We start from the raw sequence: 20383 nt of genomic DNA, 5'->3' as shown, positions 1-20383 counted from the left end.
TATTACACATTGCTAAATTCTCTAAGGGGTGTGCATTCAAAAATTAGAGTGACTTTTCGGATTCTTATCTGTTTTATACCACTAGGGTTCTCCAAATGCATGTCAAACATTTCTGTCAAATTTGGCTTCTAAAAGGCAAACATCCCCCTTTCCTTTTACTGTGCGCTCATACAACATTTTATATACACATGTGGGGTACTTCTACACTCGAGAGAAATAGGTTTACACATTTTGGGGGGTTATTAAATTTTTTTATCCCTTGTGGCTATAAAAAATTAGGGGTAAAATGACCTTTATAGGAAAATTTTTACCTTTTTCCTATTTAAGTCCTAATTAAATCAAACACCTTTACGGACAAATACACATATTACACCTTCCTAAATTCTCTAAGGGATGTGCTTTCCAAAATGGTGACACTTGTTGGGGTTCCCCTCTGTTTTGGTACCACTACGGCTAAATGCATCCTGACACATGTAAAGGATGTCTGTCAAATTTGGCTTCTAAAAGGCCAACGCCCCTCTTTCCCTTCTGAGCTTCACTGCGTACCCATACAACATTTTATTTGCATGTGTGGGGCAATTTTATACTTGGGAGAAATGCTAGTACACATTTTTGGGGGTTGTTTCATCTTTAATGCCTTATGGGATACATAAATTAGCCATAAAAGTTACTTTTTTGGGAAAATGTTCATCTTTTTCCTTTTAGGGACCTAATTGAAGCAAACACCTGTAGGGGAAAATACACATATTACCCCTTGCTAGATTCTCCAAAGGGTGCACTTTCCAAAAAGGTGACACTTGTTGGGGTCCCCCTCTGTTTTGGTACCACTAGGGCTCTCCAAATGCTTCCAGACACATACAACACTTTATATGCAAAAGTGGTGCAGTTCTGTGCTTAGGAGAAATAATTTTACACATTTATGGGGGTTGTTTCATCTTTTATCCCTTGTGGCTTACAAAAATTTGGGGTAAAAGTGACTTTTTTGAGAAAATTGTCACCTTTTTCTTTTTTGGGGCCTACTTGAATCAAACACCTGTTAGGGCAAATAAACAAATTGCACCTTGCTAAACTCTCCAAGGGGTGTACTTTCCAAAATTATGTCTCTTGTTGGGGCTTTCCTCTGTTTTGGTACCATTATGGCTCTCCAAATGCATCCTGTCACATGAAAACTTTTTCAGCCATATTTGCCCTCCAAAAACAAAACAACGCTCTTTCCATTCCAAGTGCCCCCTTGTGCCCATACAGCAGGGTACAGTGACAAAATGGGTATTGGCATACTCAGAAGGAATTGCCCTCAACATTGTAAAATGCATTTTCCTTTTTAACCCATTGTGAAGGTGCAAATTTTAGTGTTCAATGAATCTATAGTAAGATAAAATTAGATTTCTGTAATTTCACTTTCATTTATCTTTCACCCTCATGAAAGAGGGTTAACAAAATTCCCAAAGGTTGTTTTGAATACTTTGAGGGGTGTAGTTTCTAAAATGGTGTCATTTGTGGGGGTTTCCTGTAATGTGGGCCTTATAAAGTCACTTCTAACTAAATTGACCCTCCAAAAGTAGGTTTTGATGATTTTTGTGAAAATCTGAAAAATTGCACCTAAAGTTATAAGCCTCCTAACATCCTAAAAAAAGGAAAAGATGTTTGAAAAATGATGCCAAGTTAAAGCAGACAAATGGAAAATGTTAGTTATCAAGTTATTTTAGTGATATTACCAACTTTCCAAAAAGTAGAAAATTTTGAATTTGGAAAACATTGTTTTTTTCAAAATTTTTGCCAAATTTCCATTTATTTCATAAATAAATACTAAACATATTGATTAAATTTCTCAACCAACATGAAGTACAATGTGTCACGAAAAAACATTCTCAAAATCAACTGGATATGTTAAAGTGTTCCAAAGTTATAACCACTTAAATAGACACATGTCAGATTTTAATGGGCCGTGTCAGGAAGGTGAAAAGTGGCTTCAGCGTTAAGGGGTTAAATACCGTCACTATGAAATCCAATTTGTTACACAGAAAATAAGCCATCACAGAGCTCTTTATGTGGAAAAATAAAAAAGTTATAGATTTTTGAAGGTGGGAGTGAAAAATGGAAGTGAAAAAACTAAAAAGGGCCAGGTCGTTAAGGGGTTAAAGAACAGGCGTCAGAAATCCTGAATCTGTCACCCTCTGGACACTACACAGGTAAATTTCACATAGGGCAGTTTGCTTTATTCTGAGTAAACGTGCCCCTTTGTGCGCATGTCACAGTCACAATCTGTGAAATGTGAAATAAATGATGTTACTGAGCAGGCCAGGAAACTTACAATGTGGGGGGAAACCCAATGTGTGTTACAGTGGGGGGAAGAGAACACAGTAGTTGGATACTGTACAAAATCCTATCATACTAATAAGCATGTTATCCTTAATATGGGCTATTGGAAGAGTCGATGGGACCTTATATGAACTCCCCCTTACATATTATCAATATGTACATACATTTTGAGCGAGATCAACTGTGATATTATTATATATTTGAAATAGCAAATTAACTCATGTAACTGGCACATACTAACGTGTTTGTTTATTCTCCAATAGGTTATACGGTCCACATTTATAGTGGGACATTAAGTGCCACATTTTTTTTCTACTAGTAACTCCATAATTTGGGAACTTTCCAATGTAATGGAGCTGAGGATGTGATATATAGGCACCACAGTACATTCTATTTGTAATTTTGGCTCCAGTTTCCAGAAAACAAAAAAAAAAAAAGGTCAAATGCCCTGGCTGCCTTCATTCGAGACAATGGGTCAATTGTATAATTAAAGGACAATAAAAAAATACAGACCTATAAAGTTGTAAAAAACATTAAAATATGTGTGGTTTCTTTACTTACCTGACACTTGCTGATATTCAAAGTTCAATCCACTCATGACTGTGCTCTGCATGTTTGATGGCAGTGTATTCCACCATTTGTACTCAAATCCTTGCATAGCTTGTGTACCAACTGGACATTCCCTGCAGACTAAAAAAGAAAATGGTGTATTTTGGTGATTTTATCAAACATTGATCAGCAGGTCAGTAGCATTAAAACTAATTTAAATAGCTTAAATCTCTTTTGATAATGTTATACTACAAAAATTCTGTCACTTTGTTACACTTCTGTTACACTTATTTTCTAAATGTCAAAGCTATTTATTTTTTCATCAAATGATCTAGTTGCTAACCTACAACTTTTTTTTTGAACTGTATTCTTCATTGCTACCCTTCTAGGATACTATTTGATTACTTTTTACTCCATGGGGTGTCCAAAACGAAGGCTTTTATAGGGTTCACCCATTGGGATGAACACCATGCTTAATTCATATCATAGCTTTTGAAAGAAACGGCAATGTCATATATCCATTTTTTATTGAATACTTTTAACAGTGGTTTAACACTGGTAAACCCAGGGCTTTTGTAAAATTAGGGGTCTCGGCTTATACTCGGGTCTGCTTATACTCAAGTGTATACGGTACCTTCTGTTGGGTAGGACAGCCGGACAGAGCCTGAAAACCAGGGCTGTCCCGCTATCTTTAAAATAGTGTACAAACTGATGTATAAACCAAGCACATGTATCGCTTTCAACTCACATATTCTGCTAAATTCCAATAGAGAGAGGTCTCTATTGGAATTTAGCAGAATATGTGAGTTGAAAGTTGAAAATATTTTTATTATACATTTTCAAGACTCTCATTGAGACCGGAAGGTGTAAAACCTTTGTCTTTGAGGTAACTAATTATCTATTAACATCAAATTCCTTCATGTATGACAATATATTTTACATTGAACACTCTGGAGCAGTGATGGGAGCCAAATTTTCCCCCTCACTAGCCAACTTATTTGTAGTTTGGTGGGAAAAGGGTTTTCTTTCTGGTGATACAGCGCTGCTTCTGGTCATCCATCCTGTTCTCTCATCCTGACGTCAGAGCAGTATCACTACCAATAATGCTGATATTACTATTTTTCATACCCCTGGTAATAGGATTTACACCAAAACCTATTTTTAAAAAGTAGATGGCAACAGCTATTTAGAATTCACAAGCAGTCATCTCAAGAAATGGATAACCAACATACTATTTGGCCAATTTAAGTGCATCAGACATAACTGTATGTCTGATACTGATAACCATCTACAAACTAATATTCTAACAAAATGGTTTATATCCAAAGGTTATCCCTCTAGGCAAGACATTCATTGACAGAGCAGATACCAGCTACTATTAGATGCAGTTGTGCAGGCAACACCCCATGTGCACTTCAGGTAGTGCATAGAGAATAAGGATAACAGGGGAAAAAAATAATAAATAGTCAACCACTTTTTGTGTGGTAATTCCTGTCACCTTCACGTACCAAATTGACAGTTTTGTTTTGAATCTTTCAGTAGGATCAGACAACATCTATGTTTCATTAACTATACTAGACAAAAGCTACTTAACCCCTTCTCGACATTTGACGTTGTAGTAATAAGTCACGAGCGGCAGGGACTTGCCGCATCATGACGTACTACTACGGCACGCTTCTACCACCAGCTGCCGAACGGAGCCGGTGCCAAAAGCTGCAGGTGTCAGCTGTATATAAAAATTCAAAATCCAAAAGAAAACTCTCTCTCCACTTACCCCCTCCACAAGTTTGTACGCACGGACACTCCCGAAACCCAGGAGAGACTTCTATAGCTAAAAAACTGACGTCCAGCAACAACCAGTGTGGTACTCTTTATCAATAAAAGTTTCTTTAGGTACAGGCATCAAGGAATAAATATTCATGGCACAATTCATAGTTCGATTGTTTGTTTTAAAAGACATACTCCTCCCCCAATTTTCCTGTGACATCACAGGGCTGGTGCTACAGAGTTAGTAACATATCATAAAAACAAGCAAAACTGCAGAGTCAACATTTATGTGTGAATACCAATATATTAGTACATGAACCCTGAAGAAATCACTAACAGTTACGTTTAGAGATGAGCGAGCATTAAAATGCTCGGGTACTCGTTATTCGAGACAAACTTTTCCCGATGCTCGAGTGCTCGTCTCGAATAACGAGCCTCATTGACGTCAATGGGAGACTCGAGCATTTTTCAAGGGGACCAAGGCTCTGCACAGGGAAGCTTGGCCAAACAGCTGGGAACCTCAGAAAAGGATGGAAACACCACGGAAATGGACAGGAAACAGCAGGGGCAGCATGCATGGATGCCTCTGAGGCTGCTTAATCGCACCATTATGCCAAAATTATGGGCAACAGCATGGCCATGACAGAGTGACCGAATGAGGCTAGATAGCATCTAAAACATGCAATAATTGACCCTGACACTATAGGGGACGGCATGCAGAGGCAGCGGCAGCAGTGGCAGGCTAGAGAGTCTCATGGCGACATACCCTAAATGGACTCAGGCTTCACCAAAGGAGGTGAGCAAGAAGAGCTGAAATGATTTCCTATGTGAACAAAAGGTTGACGGTATATTTAGTCGATAACACAGCATGGTGGCGACATAGTGACCAAGTTCCATAACGTATCTGGTGAAACACCCGAAAAATTAGCCTGACACAGCTCTTTTGATAAAGGGGCCAAATGTGGAGGCAGCCATGGAGACGACTTCCATGATTAAGAGCGACAGTATGGGGCATTCATATTGCGCTGCTATGATTGCAACTTCAGGTCTCCAGCATGGCGGCGACAGATGGGCCGAGTTCCACTATGTATCTGGTGAAACACCTGAAAATTCTGCCTGACACAGCTCGTTTGATAAGGGGACGATGTATGGAGGCAGTGACGTAGTAGTAGATTAAAGGTGCTGCAGTTAAAACTATGTTAGTCGGATCTTGGGATGGAGCTGGCGCTCCACTGCCAGGCGAGCTTTCGCCTATCCAAGCCCCTGTCTCTCGGCTACTCCCCAAACAGCACTTCTAAGAACCTTTTGTATAAGATCAAGTGTAGTAGTGTTCTTATAATTTGGGTTATGGCGGGTGAGGGGAATGTAAACAGATGCGCAAGAAGCGCTGAAATAATATCGGTAAATGATAAAAGTTTGCCAGTATATTTTGTGGATTACACAGCAGGGTGGCGACAAAGTTAACAAGTTTGATGTGGAAGCCATGAAAACAACCCAAAATTCTGCCTGACACAGCTCGTTTGATAAGGGACCATGTATGGAGGCAGCTATATGTACGACTTTTGGAGGCAACTATGGCGATGACGTGTGGAGGTAGCAATGGAGACAACGTTTGGAGGCAGCTAAAAAGACGACGTGTGGAGGCTGCTATGGAGACAATTTAATTTGGATAGTGCCTGTATGTGGCAATCCAAAAAAGTTTTCAAACCAGAGGAGCAGGTAGGTGGTCCTCCAGAAAAATTAAATAGATTGAGTGCTTGTATGTGGCAGTCCAAAAAAGTTTTCAAACCAGAGGAGCAGGTAGGTGGTCCTCCAGAAAAATTAAATAAATTGAGTGCCTGTATGTGGCAGTCCAAAAAAAGTTTTCAAACCAGAGGAGCAGGTAGGTGGTCCTCCAGAAAAATTAAATAGATTGAGTGCTTGTATGTGGCAGTCCAAAAAAGTTTTCAAACCAGAGGAGCAGGTAGGTGGTCCTCCAGAAAAATTAAATAAATTGAGTGCCTGTATGTGGCAGTCCAAAAAAAGTTTTCAAACCAGAGGAGCAGGTAGGTGGTCCTCCAGAAAAATTAAATACATACAGTACTATAGCTAGAGCCAGTTGGCCCTGGCAAAAAATAGCCAGTTTCCTCTGCTTTAGTGTACAAAGAGGAGGAGAAGGAGGACAATGAGGAGGAGGAGTGCATACATTATTCAGGTTGAGCTTCTTTCACCTGGTGGAGAATGGAAATCCTGAGAAATCCAGGCTTTATTCATCTTGATAAGCGTCAGCCTGTCAGCGCTGTCAGTCGACAGGCATGTACGCTTATCGGTGATGATGCCACCAGCTGCACTGAAAACCCGCTCTGACAACACGCTAGCGGCAGGGCAGGCAAGAACCTCCAAGGCGTACAGTTCGTGCTACAGTTCGTGCCACATGTCCAGCTTTGAAACCCAGTAGTTGTAGGGAGCTGTGTGATCATTTAGGACAAAGGTATGGTCAGCTATGTACTCCCTCACCATCTTTCTGTAAAGATCAGCCCTACTCTGCCGAGACTGGGGACAGGTGACAGTGTCTTGCTGGGGTGACATAAAACTGGCAAAGGCCTTGTAAAGCGTACCCCTGCCAGTGCTGGACAAGCTGCCTGCTCGCCTACTCTCCCTCGCTACTTGTCCCGCAGAAGTACGCCCTCTGCCGCTAGCGCTGTCAGAAGGGAAATACTGTTTCAGCTTGTGCATCAGGGCTTGCTGGTATTCATGCATTCTCACACTCCTTTCCTCTCCAAGGATGAGAGTGGAAAGATTTTGCTTCTACCGTGGGTCCAGGAGAGTGAATACCCAGTAATCGGTGCTGGAATAAATTCTTTGAACGCGAGGGTCACGGGATAGGCAGCCTAGCATGAAATCTGCCATATGTGCCAGAGTCCCAACGCGCAAGAATTCACTCCCCTCACTGGCCTGACTGTCCATTTCCTCCTCCTCCAACTCCTCTTGTTCTGCCCATACACGCTGAACAGTGAAGGACTGAACAATGGTCCCCTCTTCTGTCTCGCCAACATTCTCCTCCTCTTCCTCCTCATCTTCCTCCACCTCCTCCGATATGCGCTGAGAAACAGACCTAAGGGTGCTTTGGCTATCAACAAGGGAATTTTCTTCCCCCGTCTCTTGTGACGAGCGCAAAGCTTCCGACTTCATGCTGACCAGAGAGTTTTTCAACAGGCCAAGCAGCGGGATGGTGAGGCTGATGATGGCGGCATCGCGACTGACCATCTGTGTTGACTCCTCAAAGTTACTCAGCACATGACAGATATCAGACATCCACGTCCACTCCTCATTGTAGACTTGAGGAAGCTGACTGATCTGACTACCAGTTCTGGTGGAAGTTGACATCTGGCAGTCTACAATCGCTCTGCGCTGCTGGTAAACTCTGGATAACATGGTTAATGTTGAATTCCACCTCGTGGGCAAGTCGCACAACAGTCGGTTAGCGGGAAATTGGAGGCGGAGCTGCGCTGCCCTGAGAGTGGCAGCATCTGTGCTGGACTTCCTGAAATGCGCACAGATGCGGCGCAACTTCTTGAGCAAATCAGACAGATTGGGGTATGTCTTCAGGAAACGCTGAACTATGAGATTTAACACATAGGCCAGGCATGGCACATGTGTCAGTCTGCCGAGTTGCAGAGCCGCCACCAGGTTACGGCCGTGGTCACACACAACCATGCCTGGCTTCAGGTTCAGCGGTGCCAGCCACAGATCAGTCTGCGCTGTGATGCCCTGTAATAGCTCTTGGGCGGTGTGCCTTTTATCGCCTGCTGTCGCTTAGCGATGGCACTGCTGCTGTGCCTAGAGCTACCGACTGATGGCGCCATGCCCACGGATGGTAATTCGGTGGAGGAGGGGGATGGCGCCATGCCCACGGATGGTAATTCGGAGGAGGAGGAGGCGTAGTAGGCCTTTGAGACCTGGACCGAGGTAGGCCCCGCAATCCTTGGTGTATATGACCAGCCCCAGGGTCAGACTCGGTCCCAGCCTCCACCAAGTTAACCCAATGTGCCGTCAGCGATACATAGTGGCCCTGCCTGGCAGCACTCGTCCACGTGTCCGTGGTCAGGTGGACCTTGTCAGAAACGGAGTTGGTCAGGGCACGGATGATGTTGTCTGACACGTGCTTGTGCAGGGCTAGAACGGCACATCAGGAAAAGTAGTGGCGGCTGGGGACCGAATACCGAGGGGTTCGAAAGGCTTCAGTCTCTACCAGCCTATAGGGCAGCATCTCCAGGCTAAGCAGTTTGGAGATGTGGACGTTGAGGGCTTGGGCGTGTGGGTGGGTTGCACTATACTTCCTTTTGCGCTCCAGCGTCTGGGGTATGGAGAGCTGAACGCTGGTGGATGCTGTGGAGGATCGTGGAGGCAAAGATGGGGTTTTCGCATGGGAGGTGTTTGGGCCGGGGTCCTGGGCAGGGGGCTGAGTAGCAGATGACACAGGGGAAGGAGCAGTGGTGTGCCCGGCCGGAGGTGAACGGGCTTGGTGCCATTGAGTGGGGTGTTTAGCATTCATATGCCTGCGCATACTGGTGGTAGTTAAGCTAGTAGTGGTGGAACCCCTGCTGATCCTGGTTTGGCACAGGTTGCACACCACAGTCCGTCGGTCATCCGGTGTTTCTTTAAAGAACCTCCAGACTTCAGAAAATATAGCCCTCGCCCCGGGAGCTTGACTACGTGAAACATTTGGCACTGATGCACCAGCTCTGGCCCTGCCTCTCCGTCTGGCCCCACCACTGCCTCGTCCAACCTGTTCTGGTATAGGACTCGCCTTTGTCTCAGAAGCACTGTGTTCACCCGGCCTATCAACCCAGCTTGGGTCTGTCACCTCATCATCCTCCGATCCCTCAGTCTGCTCCCCCCTCGGACTTCCTGCCCTGACAACAACTTCACCACTGTCTGACAACCGTGTCTCCTCATCGTCTGACACCTCTTTACACACTTCTTCCACTATGTCAATAATGTCATCATCACCCACAGACTGCGACCGATGGAAAACCTGGGCATCGGAAAATAGCTCAGCAGCAACCGGACAAGTGGTTTGTGACTGTGGGAAGGGTCCAGAAAACAGTTCCTCAGAGTATGCCGATTCAAATGCTAAATTTTTGTGGGAGGGGGCAGACTGGGGGGAAGGAGGCTGAGGTGGAGGAGCTGGAGGAGTGCTGATTTCGGTGACATGGGTGGACTGCACGGAAGACTGACTGGTGGACAAATGGCTAGAAGCATTGTCCGCAATCCACGACATCACCTCTTCGCACTGTTCTGGTCTCAACAGTGCTCTACCACGAGTCCCAGTAACTTGAGACATGATGAACCTAGGGAGTGTAGCTCTGCGGCGTTCCGCTGCTCCCTCATCAGCAGGTGGTGTCTCAACCCGCCCAGGACCACGGCCTCTGACCCCTGCAGTAGTTGGACGCCCACGTCCATGCCCTCGTCCTCTACCCCTAGCCCTCGGGTTAAACATTTTCAAAATTAAAGTGTAAACTTTAAATTTTTTTTTTTTGTGTGTTGTTTTTTTTTTTTTTTTTAAACAAAAGGATCCTATCCTATTGCTATGGCTAGTTTCTAACCTACACTGACAGCACACAACTGGATTTTTTGCTGTGCCTGATGACTTTGAGTTATAAAAAGAAATAAACGTAAAAAAAAATAAATCAGCAGACTGTGCCTAATTCAAATCAAACCCCTAATAAATTGTCCCACTTCGGTGTTTGAGGTGGATATGTGTGTCACTAAGAGCTAAACACAACGGTCGCAAGTCTCCCAGCAAATTCCTCACAATATGGTACTAGCTGCACTACTAGTGGCAGCAAGCCCAGCCACAAGCAAACCAAAAAAAAGTAAAATATAACGCTATTGTAGGCCTAAATAAGCCGTTGGGGTTCTCCTATGGCTATTTTCTAGCCTACACTGAAAGCACACTGCTTTGCCAGATTACTATGAGTTATAAAAAGAAATGAACGTTGAAAAAAAAAAAATCAGCAGACTGTGCCTAATTCAAATCAAAGCCCTAATAAATTGTCCCACTTCGGTGTTTGAGGTGGATATGTGTGTCACTAAGAGCTAAACAAAACGGTCGCAAGTCTCCCAGCAAATTCCTCACAATATGGTACTAGCTGCACTACTAGTGGCAGCAAGCCCAACCACAAGCAAACCAAAAAAAGTAAATATATAACGTTATTGTAGCCCTAAGAAGGGCTGTTTGGTTCTTGTAGAATCACTCCTGCCTAACACTATTCTAATAGAACACCGTAACGCTATCCCTGCAGCAGCAGCAGCTCTCTCCCTAGCGGCATCCAGACAGAGAATGATCCGAGCAGCGCGGGCAGGGGCTAGTCTATTCCAGGGTCATCTGATCAGGCCAGCCAACCACTGCTATCGACGTGTAAGGGTACCACGTCATGCTGGGTGGAGTGCAGAGTCTCCTGGCTTGTGATTGGCTCTGTTTCTGGCCGCCAAAAATCACAACGGCGGGAGATGCCATTTTCTCGAGCTGGCGAAATACTCATCCGAGCAACGAGCAGTTTCGAGTACGCTAATGCTCGAACGAGCATCAAGCTCGGACGAGTATGTTCGCTCATCTCTAGTTACGTTATATCTTGCAACAAACATCAATATTGTACAAATTGGACATGGACATTAATTTTCCTTACACCTGAGCTATCATACATCATGTATTCCTATTGAAAAAGATCCTTCATTCTTTTTTCTTTCCATTAATATGCTTAAATAAGATCCTGCTTAAGCCCTTAAGGACCAATGGTGATTGCACCTTAAGGACCTTGCAAGATTTTGAAAATCTGGAGTATGTGGATACTTTATGGAATAACATATCCAAGTCATTCTGGTGGAGTTTTTTTGTAACATGTTGATTTATCTTTCAGTGATAAAGTAAAATTCATATGATTTATCCTTACTTTTTAAAACTGGCAAAAATTGGCAATTCCACTGTTCTTTCTGTGATGAAAAATGCACCCAACATGACCATTATCCGCTTTTTGGACAATTGGCAGGGCCTACAATGGAGGGAGAGCATTTTAGCTTTTCTGGCTACAATTCAAGCTGCAACCAATTCTAGCCCTCCACCTCCTGACTACTCCACCACCCCGTTTGTATGCTGCCATCTTACTGGTTTTGCCTGCCAGGTTGTCACAGATACTAGGGTTTGCCTCCATTACCTCAATCGACTGTAGGGTGCAGCTTGACAGATGCACTTGCACTTTATACGTGTTCTCTCATTGTTTAGGGGTGGTTTGGGTGGATCACACCCATTCAGGAGGTGTTTTGTTTTTGCACCGATCATAGTGCATATAACATGGTAGACAATTGTATGTACTTCGGTACAATTTTAATTGATTTTATATTTATGTCTGTGTTCAGTGTTGGATGTTAATAAAATTTCCATGTCTTTTTCAACTAACTATGTCAGTGACACACTACTTTGTTCTTGTTTTGATTGTTCACTTAAAGTGTATCGACTATTATCCTTACATGGTTTAGTATCCTGCTGTGCAAAGTTCCACTTTCTTTGATTCAATTCTAGATGCTATCCACCATTAGAAGAGAAATTTGGCAATGACGATCTCAGAAATCCCTCAGAAGTGATCCAATTTGGGATACTATACCCTTTTTGGTCTATATATATGGGATTATCATGTCTTTATACCTTACCACTTTTTTCAGAATTAATGCAAAGCAAACATAAAAATTTTAAATTTTGATTATTTTCAGCGATATCTCACATTTTTTTGGCTTAAAATAAAGAGAATGACCAAAATGGATCCCAGATTTAATATATTAGTGTCTTCCATGGTGAAAAATGGACCCAACATGGCCATTATCCACTTTTTGGACAATTGGCAGGGCCTGCAATGGAGGGAGCGCATTTTAGCTTTTTAGGCCACAATTCAGACTGCAATGAATTACAGGTCCCATCTTCCTGGCAGAGGAAATGAGCAAGTGAATTATAGAATCCCTTCAGAAGTCACATAAGTGTGGAAACCTCATATTCCCAACCTTGTTACTTTTGTGAGTTTTGATTAAGGGAAACTGAAGAAATGGAACCCAATTTTTACAGTCCCCATAACATTCATCTAGAGGTATAATGGAAATTTGATTTTGAAGTGGCCAATAAATGTGAAGTGGGGCACTGCATAAATATGTGGACATTTCTGAATGAGCATAAAAAGTGACTAACTAAAAAAAAATTAATATTCTAGTGAGGTATGGTATTTGCGGAAACATTCATGAATGCATAGCCCTGGTTGGTCATGGCATGTCATGCACTGATAACCAGTGTCCTTCCTAATCCCATTTTTATAGCAGACACGGCATCTTTTTTGAGGATGGCCTTTTTAGTAGTTGGTGGGACTTGGGATGGGAAGTGCTGTCCTGCAACTATCCTGCTGGAATCACTTGATGTTGTAGTCCTTGATTCGCCACCATGGTCTCCAAAAATGAAACTTTTTATTACTTTTTCCTGGTAGTCCAGGTATGATCCCTGGTGGACGGTCTTTTTGTAAATGACGAATTGTACATGGCCATTTGCACCAGATTAATAGCCAGTTTCTTGTACTAGACTCTGGACTTTCTAATTTTACTGCAGCATTTGATCCGCGAGTTCTACCCCTCCCATGTTCTTATTATATTGCTGTATGCAGAGGGGTTTTGAATGGGTGGCATTTCTCCCACGGACAGGAACAGGGCAGCACTCAGTAGAATGAATGGTGGTTAGCACATGCACATCCTTTTTATCTCTGTATTTTAATAGCAATAAATTGCAAAGAGCTTTGCATTTCCCAGCTTTTAATTTAAAATTGATCAATGACTGTAGCGTTCGCAGTTTTTATAAACTTTCATGCCATATTTGGCTCTCTTGCTTTGGAGATATTGTCTGAATTTTAATTTCCCCTTGAACAAAACCAGCGGTTCGTCAAGTGCCAAATTTTTTTCAGGCATATTTTAAATTAAAATGCTTGATGAGAGGCTTATATTTAAATAGCCAATCATGGCTGGGGACACTTGCTGGGGGACATAATGAGTTGTCACTATAATGAATGAAGCGCATTCTAGCCTCGAAGCGCTTGCGCTGCATCACGTCCAGATACATAGCGGTGTCGTACAATACATCCATTGACCAGTATGATCTAATTGTTGGCTTTTTTAGAAGGCCCATATTCATAAGAAGGCCCCAAAATATCAGTATTTCTGCCTGGTCAACTGCCTTCCACAGGTTATCACGAGCATAAAGTGATTCAGGGTGTGTAGCCAAAAATTTACAAGCATACAAGTTTGTTTGTTGGACTATTAAATTTATTAAGTCTTCTGAAAAGAAGAACTTAAAATAATCTGCCTCGCAATAGCCTTTAGTCTTTTTTATGAACTCTTTATTTAAATATTTTCAATAAATACACATATGCTACAAAATTAACAAATACAATCCATATGCATATACAATTCCCTCTCCCCCCCCCCACCCCCTATTTTACCTGGAGAAGAACGAGGCAGAGAAAAAAAAATACAATCATTTTCCAATAACATTATAGCTGCCCTCTCTTTTTCCAACTGCATATTCATCATTGTCAAATTCCCAAATCTACCTGTACAATAACAAAAAACGACAAAAACACAGAGGGAAAAAAAACCACACATAGGGCTACCCCCTTTCTCCCCCCAGCTCCCCATTGGCCTCCTCCCCCGACCATCTAATATGTATAAAAGGTGTTAATCTTCCAACAATCTCCTGTATTCCACTGAGAATTGATATTTCGCCCAGTTCCCCCAAGTCTTCTGGAATAAATCATGTTTCCCTTTCATAAATGCTGTTAACTCTTCCATTTTCCTAATCTCTTCCACTCTCTGGACCCATTCTTTATATGTGGGGGTACTCGTGCTTTTCCAATTGGAAGTTATACAAGCCCTTGCCGCATTAACTAGAGGACCCACAATTAGAGATTTATATCTCTCTGATGAAAGTTTGGACATATGTAGTAGGCAAAGCGGGGAGGTCCAACTCAATCTCCATCTCCCCCTCTCCCAATTGCCTCAGTGTTTGTCCCACCTGATCCCAGAGAGGTCGGACACCAGGGCATTCCCAAAAGACATGTAGCAGGGTACGTCTCTCCTTTCCACATCTCCAACACAAGATGGATAGATGGATGCATCTTATTTAATACAACGGGAACTCTATACCATCTCGATATTATTTTATATCCTTGCTCTTGTATATTAGAGGCAATGGAAGAGCAATATGTTAAGTTATAAATCTGTTTCTCTTGTTATTCTGTTATGTCAATATCAAGGTCCCTTTCCCATTTCCCTCTCTTTGGTCTCTCTCTACTCTCCCCATCTGTCAACAAATTATGGATTACTGAAAGAGAATGAGATATATGGCCTTTACCCAAACATCTCTCTTCGAAAATTGTTAAATCTCGACAGAAGGAACCTGCTGGTGGTAAGGATCTTAGAAAATGATGTAGTTGGAGTGCTCTCCAGTAACCCAGATGGCTGGTAATCTCCTGTGAGATTAAGTCCCTCAGCGTCCACCACTCATTCTCCTTTATGTAATTCTTAGCGTATATTCTCCCAAACTGATTCCACTCTTTGAATCTATGATCTTCCCTACCTGGTTCAAATTTTGGATTATCTAGAATGGGAAACAGAGGGGACAATGTAGGAGATAGATGTAAATATGTAAATATTTATTACATATCTTTAACGTTGGAGTTATAGTTGGATGTTTAAAATCAGGTAAACATGGTAATTGGATCCAGGGGGCACTTTTAAGAGAGATCGGTGATACACTTTCTTCTATTTCTACCCATAGTTTCAGATCTTTATGTCTATGCCAATCTATTACCCTTGAAAGATGGGTAGCTATATAGTATCTAACTATATTTGGCACTCCCAATCCTCCTTTGCATTTTGACTGGTATAATATCTCTCTTGAAACTCTCGCCTTCTTCCCCCTCCAGATAAAGGCAAAAATATAGGAAGTCATTCTTTGAAAAAATGATTTAGGAATTGTAATTGGGATTGCCAGTAAAAAATACAAAATTCTTGGGAGTAAGTTCATTTTTATTATAGAGCATCTGCCCAACCAAGGGAAAGTCCCTTTGCCCCAACGATCCAGATCTCTCTCTACCTGATTCATTAACGGTATAAAATTCTTTCTAAATAGTCTATTTAGGTCAGCTGTTAAGACAATCCCCAAATATTTAATCTCTTCTGTATTCCATTTGAAGGGAAATTTCTCCTTCAGATTCACCACCTCTCTCTACTGGGAATGGAGATGTTTAGTATTTCGGATTTGTTTAAATTTATTTTAAACAATAACTTAGAGTAATTTAGCAATTCTACCGTCAAGTTAGGCAATAATAAAAAATAATAAATCATCTGCATAAGCAGACACTTTATGATTCCTCTGTCCAATTTTAATACCTTCTATATCTACATTAGCCCTGACAGCACACAGAAGTAGTTCAATAACTAAAGAAAATATGAGAGGGGAGAGGGGGCATCCCTGTCTGGTTCCGTTCGATAGAGAAAAATATTTAGATGTAACACCATTTATTTTAACTGCAGCGGTTGGGTTTTCATATAAAGCTCCAATCCATGTTTGCATTCTCACACCCAAACCTATATGGGTTAAAGAGCTCTTGATGAAGTCCCAACGTATTCTCTCGAATGCTTTCTCCGCATCAGCAGATAAGAGTACTGCTGGAATGCCCCCCTCCGGATTTCATGAATCACTTTAATCGCTCCGGTTGTCCCATCTCTTGATTCCTTAGTAGGCATAAAGCCAATTTGGTCTCTGTGCATTAGGTTTACCAGATAAGGCGAAAGCCGGTTGGCCAGGATCTTAGCAAATAACTTCAGATCCGAGTTAAGGAGCGAAATTGGTCTGTAGTTCGCACAAAAATTTGGGTCCTTCCCGTCTTTATGTATCACAAAGATATGCGCTCGCAGAAGCCCTAGTGCAAGGGGTTCATCTGATTGAATTGTATTAAATGTTTCTAAAAATCTGTTTTGAAGAAGTTGTGATGAGAAGATTTTATAGTATTTTATTGTAAACCCATCGGGTCCTGGGGCTTTTCCTGGTGCTGTTGATAAGATCGCCTCCTGAAATTCCTGTGCTGAGATAGGTCTATCTAATTCTTCAATTGCCTCTGACGGAAGCATTTTCGAGTCCTCAAGATATTTTTGTATTACAGTCTTTGGGACCTCGATATCCTCTCTCTCCTTTATGTTGTATAAATCATAATAATATTTACCCTATACATATGCCCTACTTCTCTGGTCTCTCAAGGCTCTGGCTAATGTCTTCCCTGGTTTGTTTCCAAACTCATAAAAGTGTCGCCGGCATCTCTGTAATATTGCTTTAGCTTTGTTAAATGTTATTGTTTTATATTGTTCCCTAAGTTGGCATAGATGTGCTCCCAAATCCTGCTGAGCTGATCTTTTGTGTATTTTCTCTATTTGTTGTATTTGTTTTAATAAATCTTCTACCTGGGTGTTGTGTTTTTTCTTAATTCGCGATCCAACTTCCACCAGCATGTGGTTTTTATGTGCCTCCCATAGCCACTGTTTGGAAATATCTGGCGTATCATTTTGTTCAAAAAAAATTATTTATTTTTGCTGATAGCTCCTCAAATCATTTTATCATCTAATATGCTCTCATTCAATCTCCAGTCCCAACTCCTCGCTTTAAGGGGAGGAAAGGACAAAGAGACTGAGATCAATGCATGATCTTAAAATGAAATCGGGAAGATCTTTGCATCCTCAAGATATGTTAAAGCACAGTGAGACAAAGATATAGTCAATTCTAGAATACACATTATGTGTATGCGAGAAGAAGGTGTAATCTTTCTCAGCTGGATGGAGAAACCTCCACGTATCCATCAGTTGAAAGGTATGTAAAGTCCTTTGAAATGTCCTTCTTATTCCCTGAGAGATTGACGATCTGCCACTTGATGTATCTAAATTTGGGTCTAAGGACAGATTCATATCTCCTCCTATAATGAATTTTCCTTCAATAAACTCCTCCATTTCCTGTAAAATATCTTTAAGGGCTTTGGCTTGACCGGTATTTGGTAAATATATTGATCCCAAAGTATATAGGGCTGAGGCTATTTTGCCTTTAACAGATACATAACGCCCTTCTTCATCAATTTTCTTATCTATTAATTCCCACATTGTATTCCTAGAGAAGATAATAGAGATCCCTTTTGTCTTAGAATCTAATGAGAAGCTATGGTATACAAGTGGGTAATTCCTATCAAAGAGCCTAGGGATTTGGTCTGAGCGAGTGTTTCTTGTATTAATGCACTAGAGGCTTTTTGTTTTTTGAGCAAACGCAACAGAGAGATTCTTTTCTCAGGTATATTTAAGCCCTTTGTGTTCAGAGATACTAATTGTATGACCATACAATGTTCTTATTAAGACTAAGAGGGGGATACGATAGGTGTGAGGTTACAAATATAGTAATGGGGGAGAAAAATGAGGGGGGCCCTGGGAATAGAAAAAAAAAAATCTTTTTTGAGGATGGTCTTTTTTGTAGTTGGTGGGACTTGGGATGGGAAGTGCTGTCCTGCAACTATCCTGCTGGAATCACTTGATGTTGTAGTCCTTGATTCGCCACCATGGTCTCCAAAAATGAAACTTTTTATTAATTTTTCCTGGTAGTCCAGGTATGATCCCTGGAGGACAGTCTTTTTGTAAATGACGAATTGTACATGGCCATTTGCACCAGATTAATAGCCAGTTTCTTGTACTAGACCTTGGACTTTCTAATTTCGCCTAAGGGCTGCAGCATTTGATCCGCAAGTTCTACCCCTCCCATGTTTTTATATTGTTGTATGCAGAGAGGTTTTGAATGGGTGGCATTTCTCCCATGGACAGGAACAGGGCAGCTCTCAGTAGAATGAAGGGTGGTTAGCACATGCACATTTTTTTATCTCTGTATTTTAATAGCAATAAATTGCAAAGAGCTTTGCATTTCCCAGCTTTTAATTTAAAATTGATCAATGACTGAAGCATTCGCAGTTTTTATAAACTTTCATGCCATATTTGGCTCTCTTGCTTTGGAGATATTGTCTGAATTTTAATCTCCCCTTGAACAAACCCAGCGGTTCGTCAAGTGCCAAATTTTTTTCAGGCATATTTTAAATTAAAATGCTTGATGAGAGGCTTATATTTAAATAGCCGATCATGGCTGGGGTCACTTGCTGGGGGACATAATGAGTTGTCACTTTAATGAATGAAGCGCATTCTAACCTCGAAGTGCTTGAGCGGCATCACGTCCAGATACATAGCGGTGTCGTACAATACATCCATTGACCAGTATGATCTAATTGTTGGCTTTTTTAGAAGGCCCATATTCAAAAGAAGGCCAAAAATATCAGCATTTCTGCCTGGTCAACTGGCTTCCACAGGTTAGAGCATAGGGCATCTTTGGGATGTGGTGGAACGGGAGATTCGCATCATGGATGTGCAGCCGACAAATCTGCGGCAACTGTGCGATGCTATCATGTCAATATGGACCAAAATCTCTGAGGAATGCTTCCAGCATCTTGTTGAATCTATGCCACGAAGAATTGAGGCAGTTCTGAAGGCAAAAGGGGGTCCAACCCGTTACTAGCATGGTGTACCTAATAAAGTGGCCGGTGAGTGTATATGGACGCTGGTCACTGACAGGAGCAATCACGGTATCACTGGGCACTATAAAGATACTTGTCACTGACAGAAGCAATCACGGTATCACTGGACACTATACGGACACAGGTCACTGACAGCAATCACAGTATTACTGGACACTATACGGACACTGGTCACTAACTGGAGCAATCACAATATCACTGGACACTATACGGACGCAGGTTAGAGACGGGAGCAATCACGGTATCACGGGACACTATACGGACGATGGTGACTGACAGAAGCGATCGCGTTATAACTCGAAACAAAATGGACGCTGGTCACTGACAGGAGAAGTCACAGTATTACTGGACAATATATGGACGCTGGTCACTGACAGGAGCAATCACGGTATCACTGGACACTATACAGATGCTGTTCACTGACAGGAGCAATCACTTTATTACTGGATGTTATTCAGTGACAGGAGCAATCACAATATCACTGGACACTATACGGACGCTGGTCACTGACAGGAGCAATTACAGTATCACTGGACACTGGTCAGAGACAGTTGCAATCACGGGACACTATACGGACGCTGGTCACTCACAGGAGCAATCACTTTATTACTGGACACTGTATGAACGCTGGTCACTGACAGGAGCAATCACTGTATTACTGGACACTATATGGACGCTTGTCACTGACAGGAGCAATCACAGTATCACTGGACACTATACGGATGCTGGTCACTGACAGGAGCAATCACAGTATCACTGGACCCTATACGGACGCACGTCACTGACAGGAGCAATCACAGTATCACTGGACACTATGGACGCTGGTCAGAGACGGGAGTAATCACGGTATCACAGGACACTATACGGCACTATCACAGCATTACTGGACACTAAACAGACGCTGGTCACTGACAGGAGCAGTCACAGTATTACTGGACAATATATGGACGCTGGTCACTGACAGGAGCAATCACGGTATCACTGGACACTATATGGACGCAGGTCACTGACAGGAGCAATTACAGTATCACTGGACACTATGGACGCTGGTCAGAGACAGAAGCAATCACGGT

The 20383-nt window shown here is 42.1% G+C and overlaps 1 protein-coding gene across 5 annotated transcripts in view; it reads right to left on the bottom strand.

Annotated features, from left to right (window-relative positions):
- The window catches only part of ELAPOR1 (endosome-lysosome associated apoptosis and autophagy regulator 1), a 627159-nt gene that overhangs the window by 366964 nt on the left and 239812 nt on the right, over positions 1–20383 (bottom strand). For 3 of the 5 annotated variants that reach the window (XR_011853280.1, XM_072137292.1, XM_072137294.1), the window contains exons 11-13: positions 15053–15298; positions 14142–14252; positions 2881–3009 (exon numbers count right to left, since the gene is read on the bottom strand). Coding sequence is in view for 4 of the 5 variants with exons in the window: in XM_072137292.1 (XP_071993393.1) it covers positions 2881–3009; positions 14142–14252; positions 15053–15298 (486 nt within the window). In the remaining variant the exon portion in view is untranslated. The remainder of the gene's footprint in view (positions 1–2880; positions 3010–14141; positions 14253–15052; positions 15299–20383) is intronic. The other 2 variants (XM_072137293.1, XM_072137295.1) reach the window with 2 other exon arrangements.

The sequence above is a fragment of the Engystomops pustulosus genome, chromosome 2 (genome assembly GCF_040894005.1).
Source record: "Engystomops pustulosus chromosome 2, aEngPut4.maternal, whole genome shotgun sequence".
In the NCBI taxonomy this organism is placed as follows: domain Eukaryota; kingdom Metazoa; phylum Chordata; class Amphibia; order Anura; family Leptodactylidae; genus Engystomops; species Engystomops pustulosus.
This window is presented reverse-complemented; position numbering and strand designations above follow the sequence as displayed.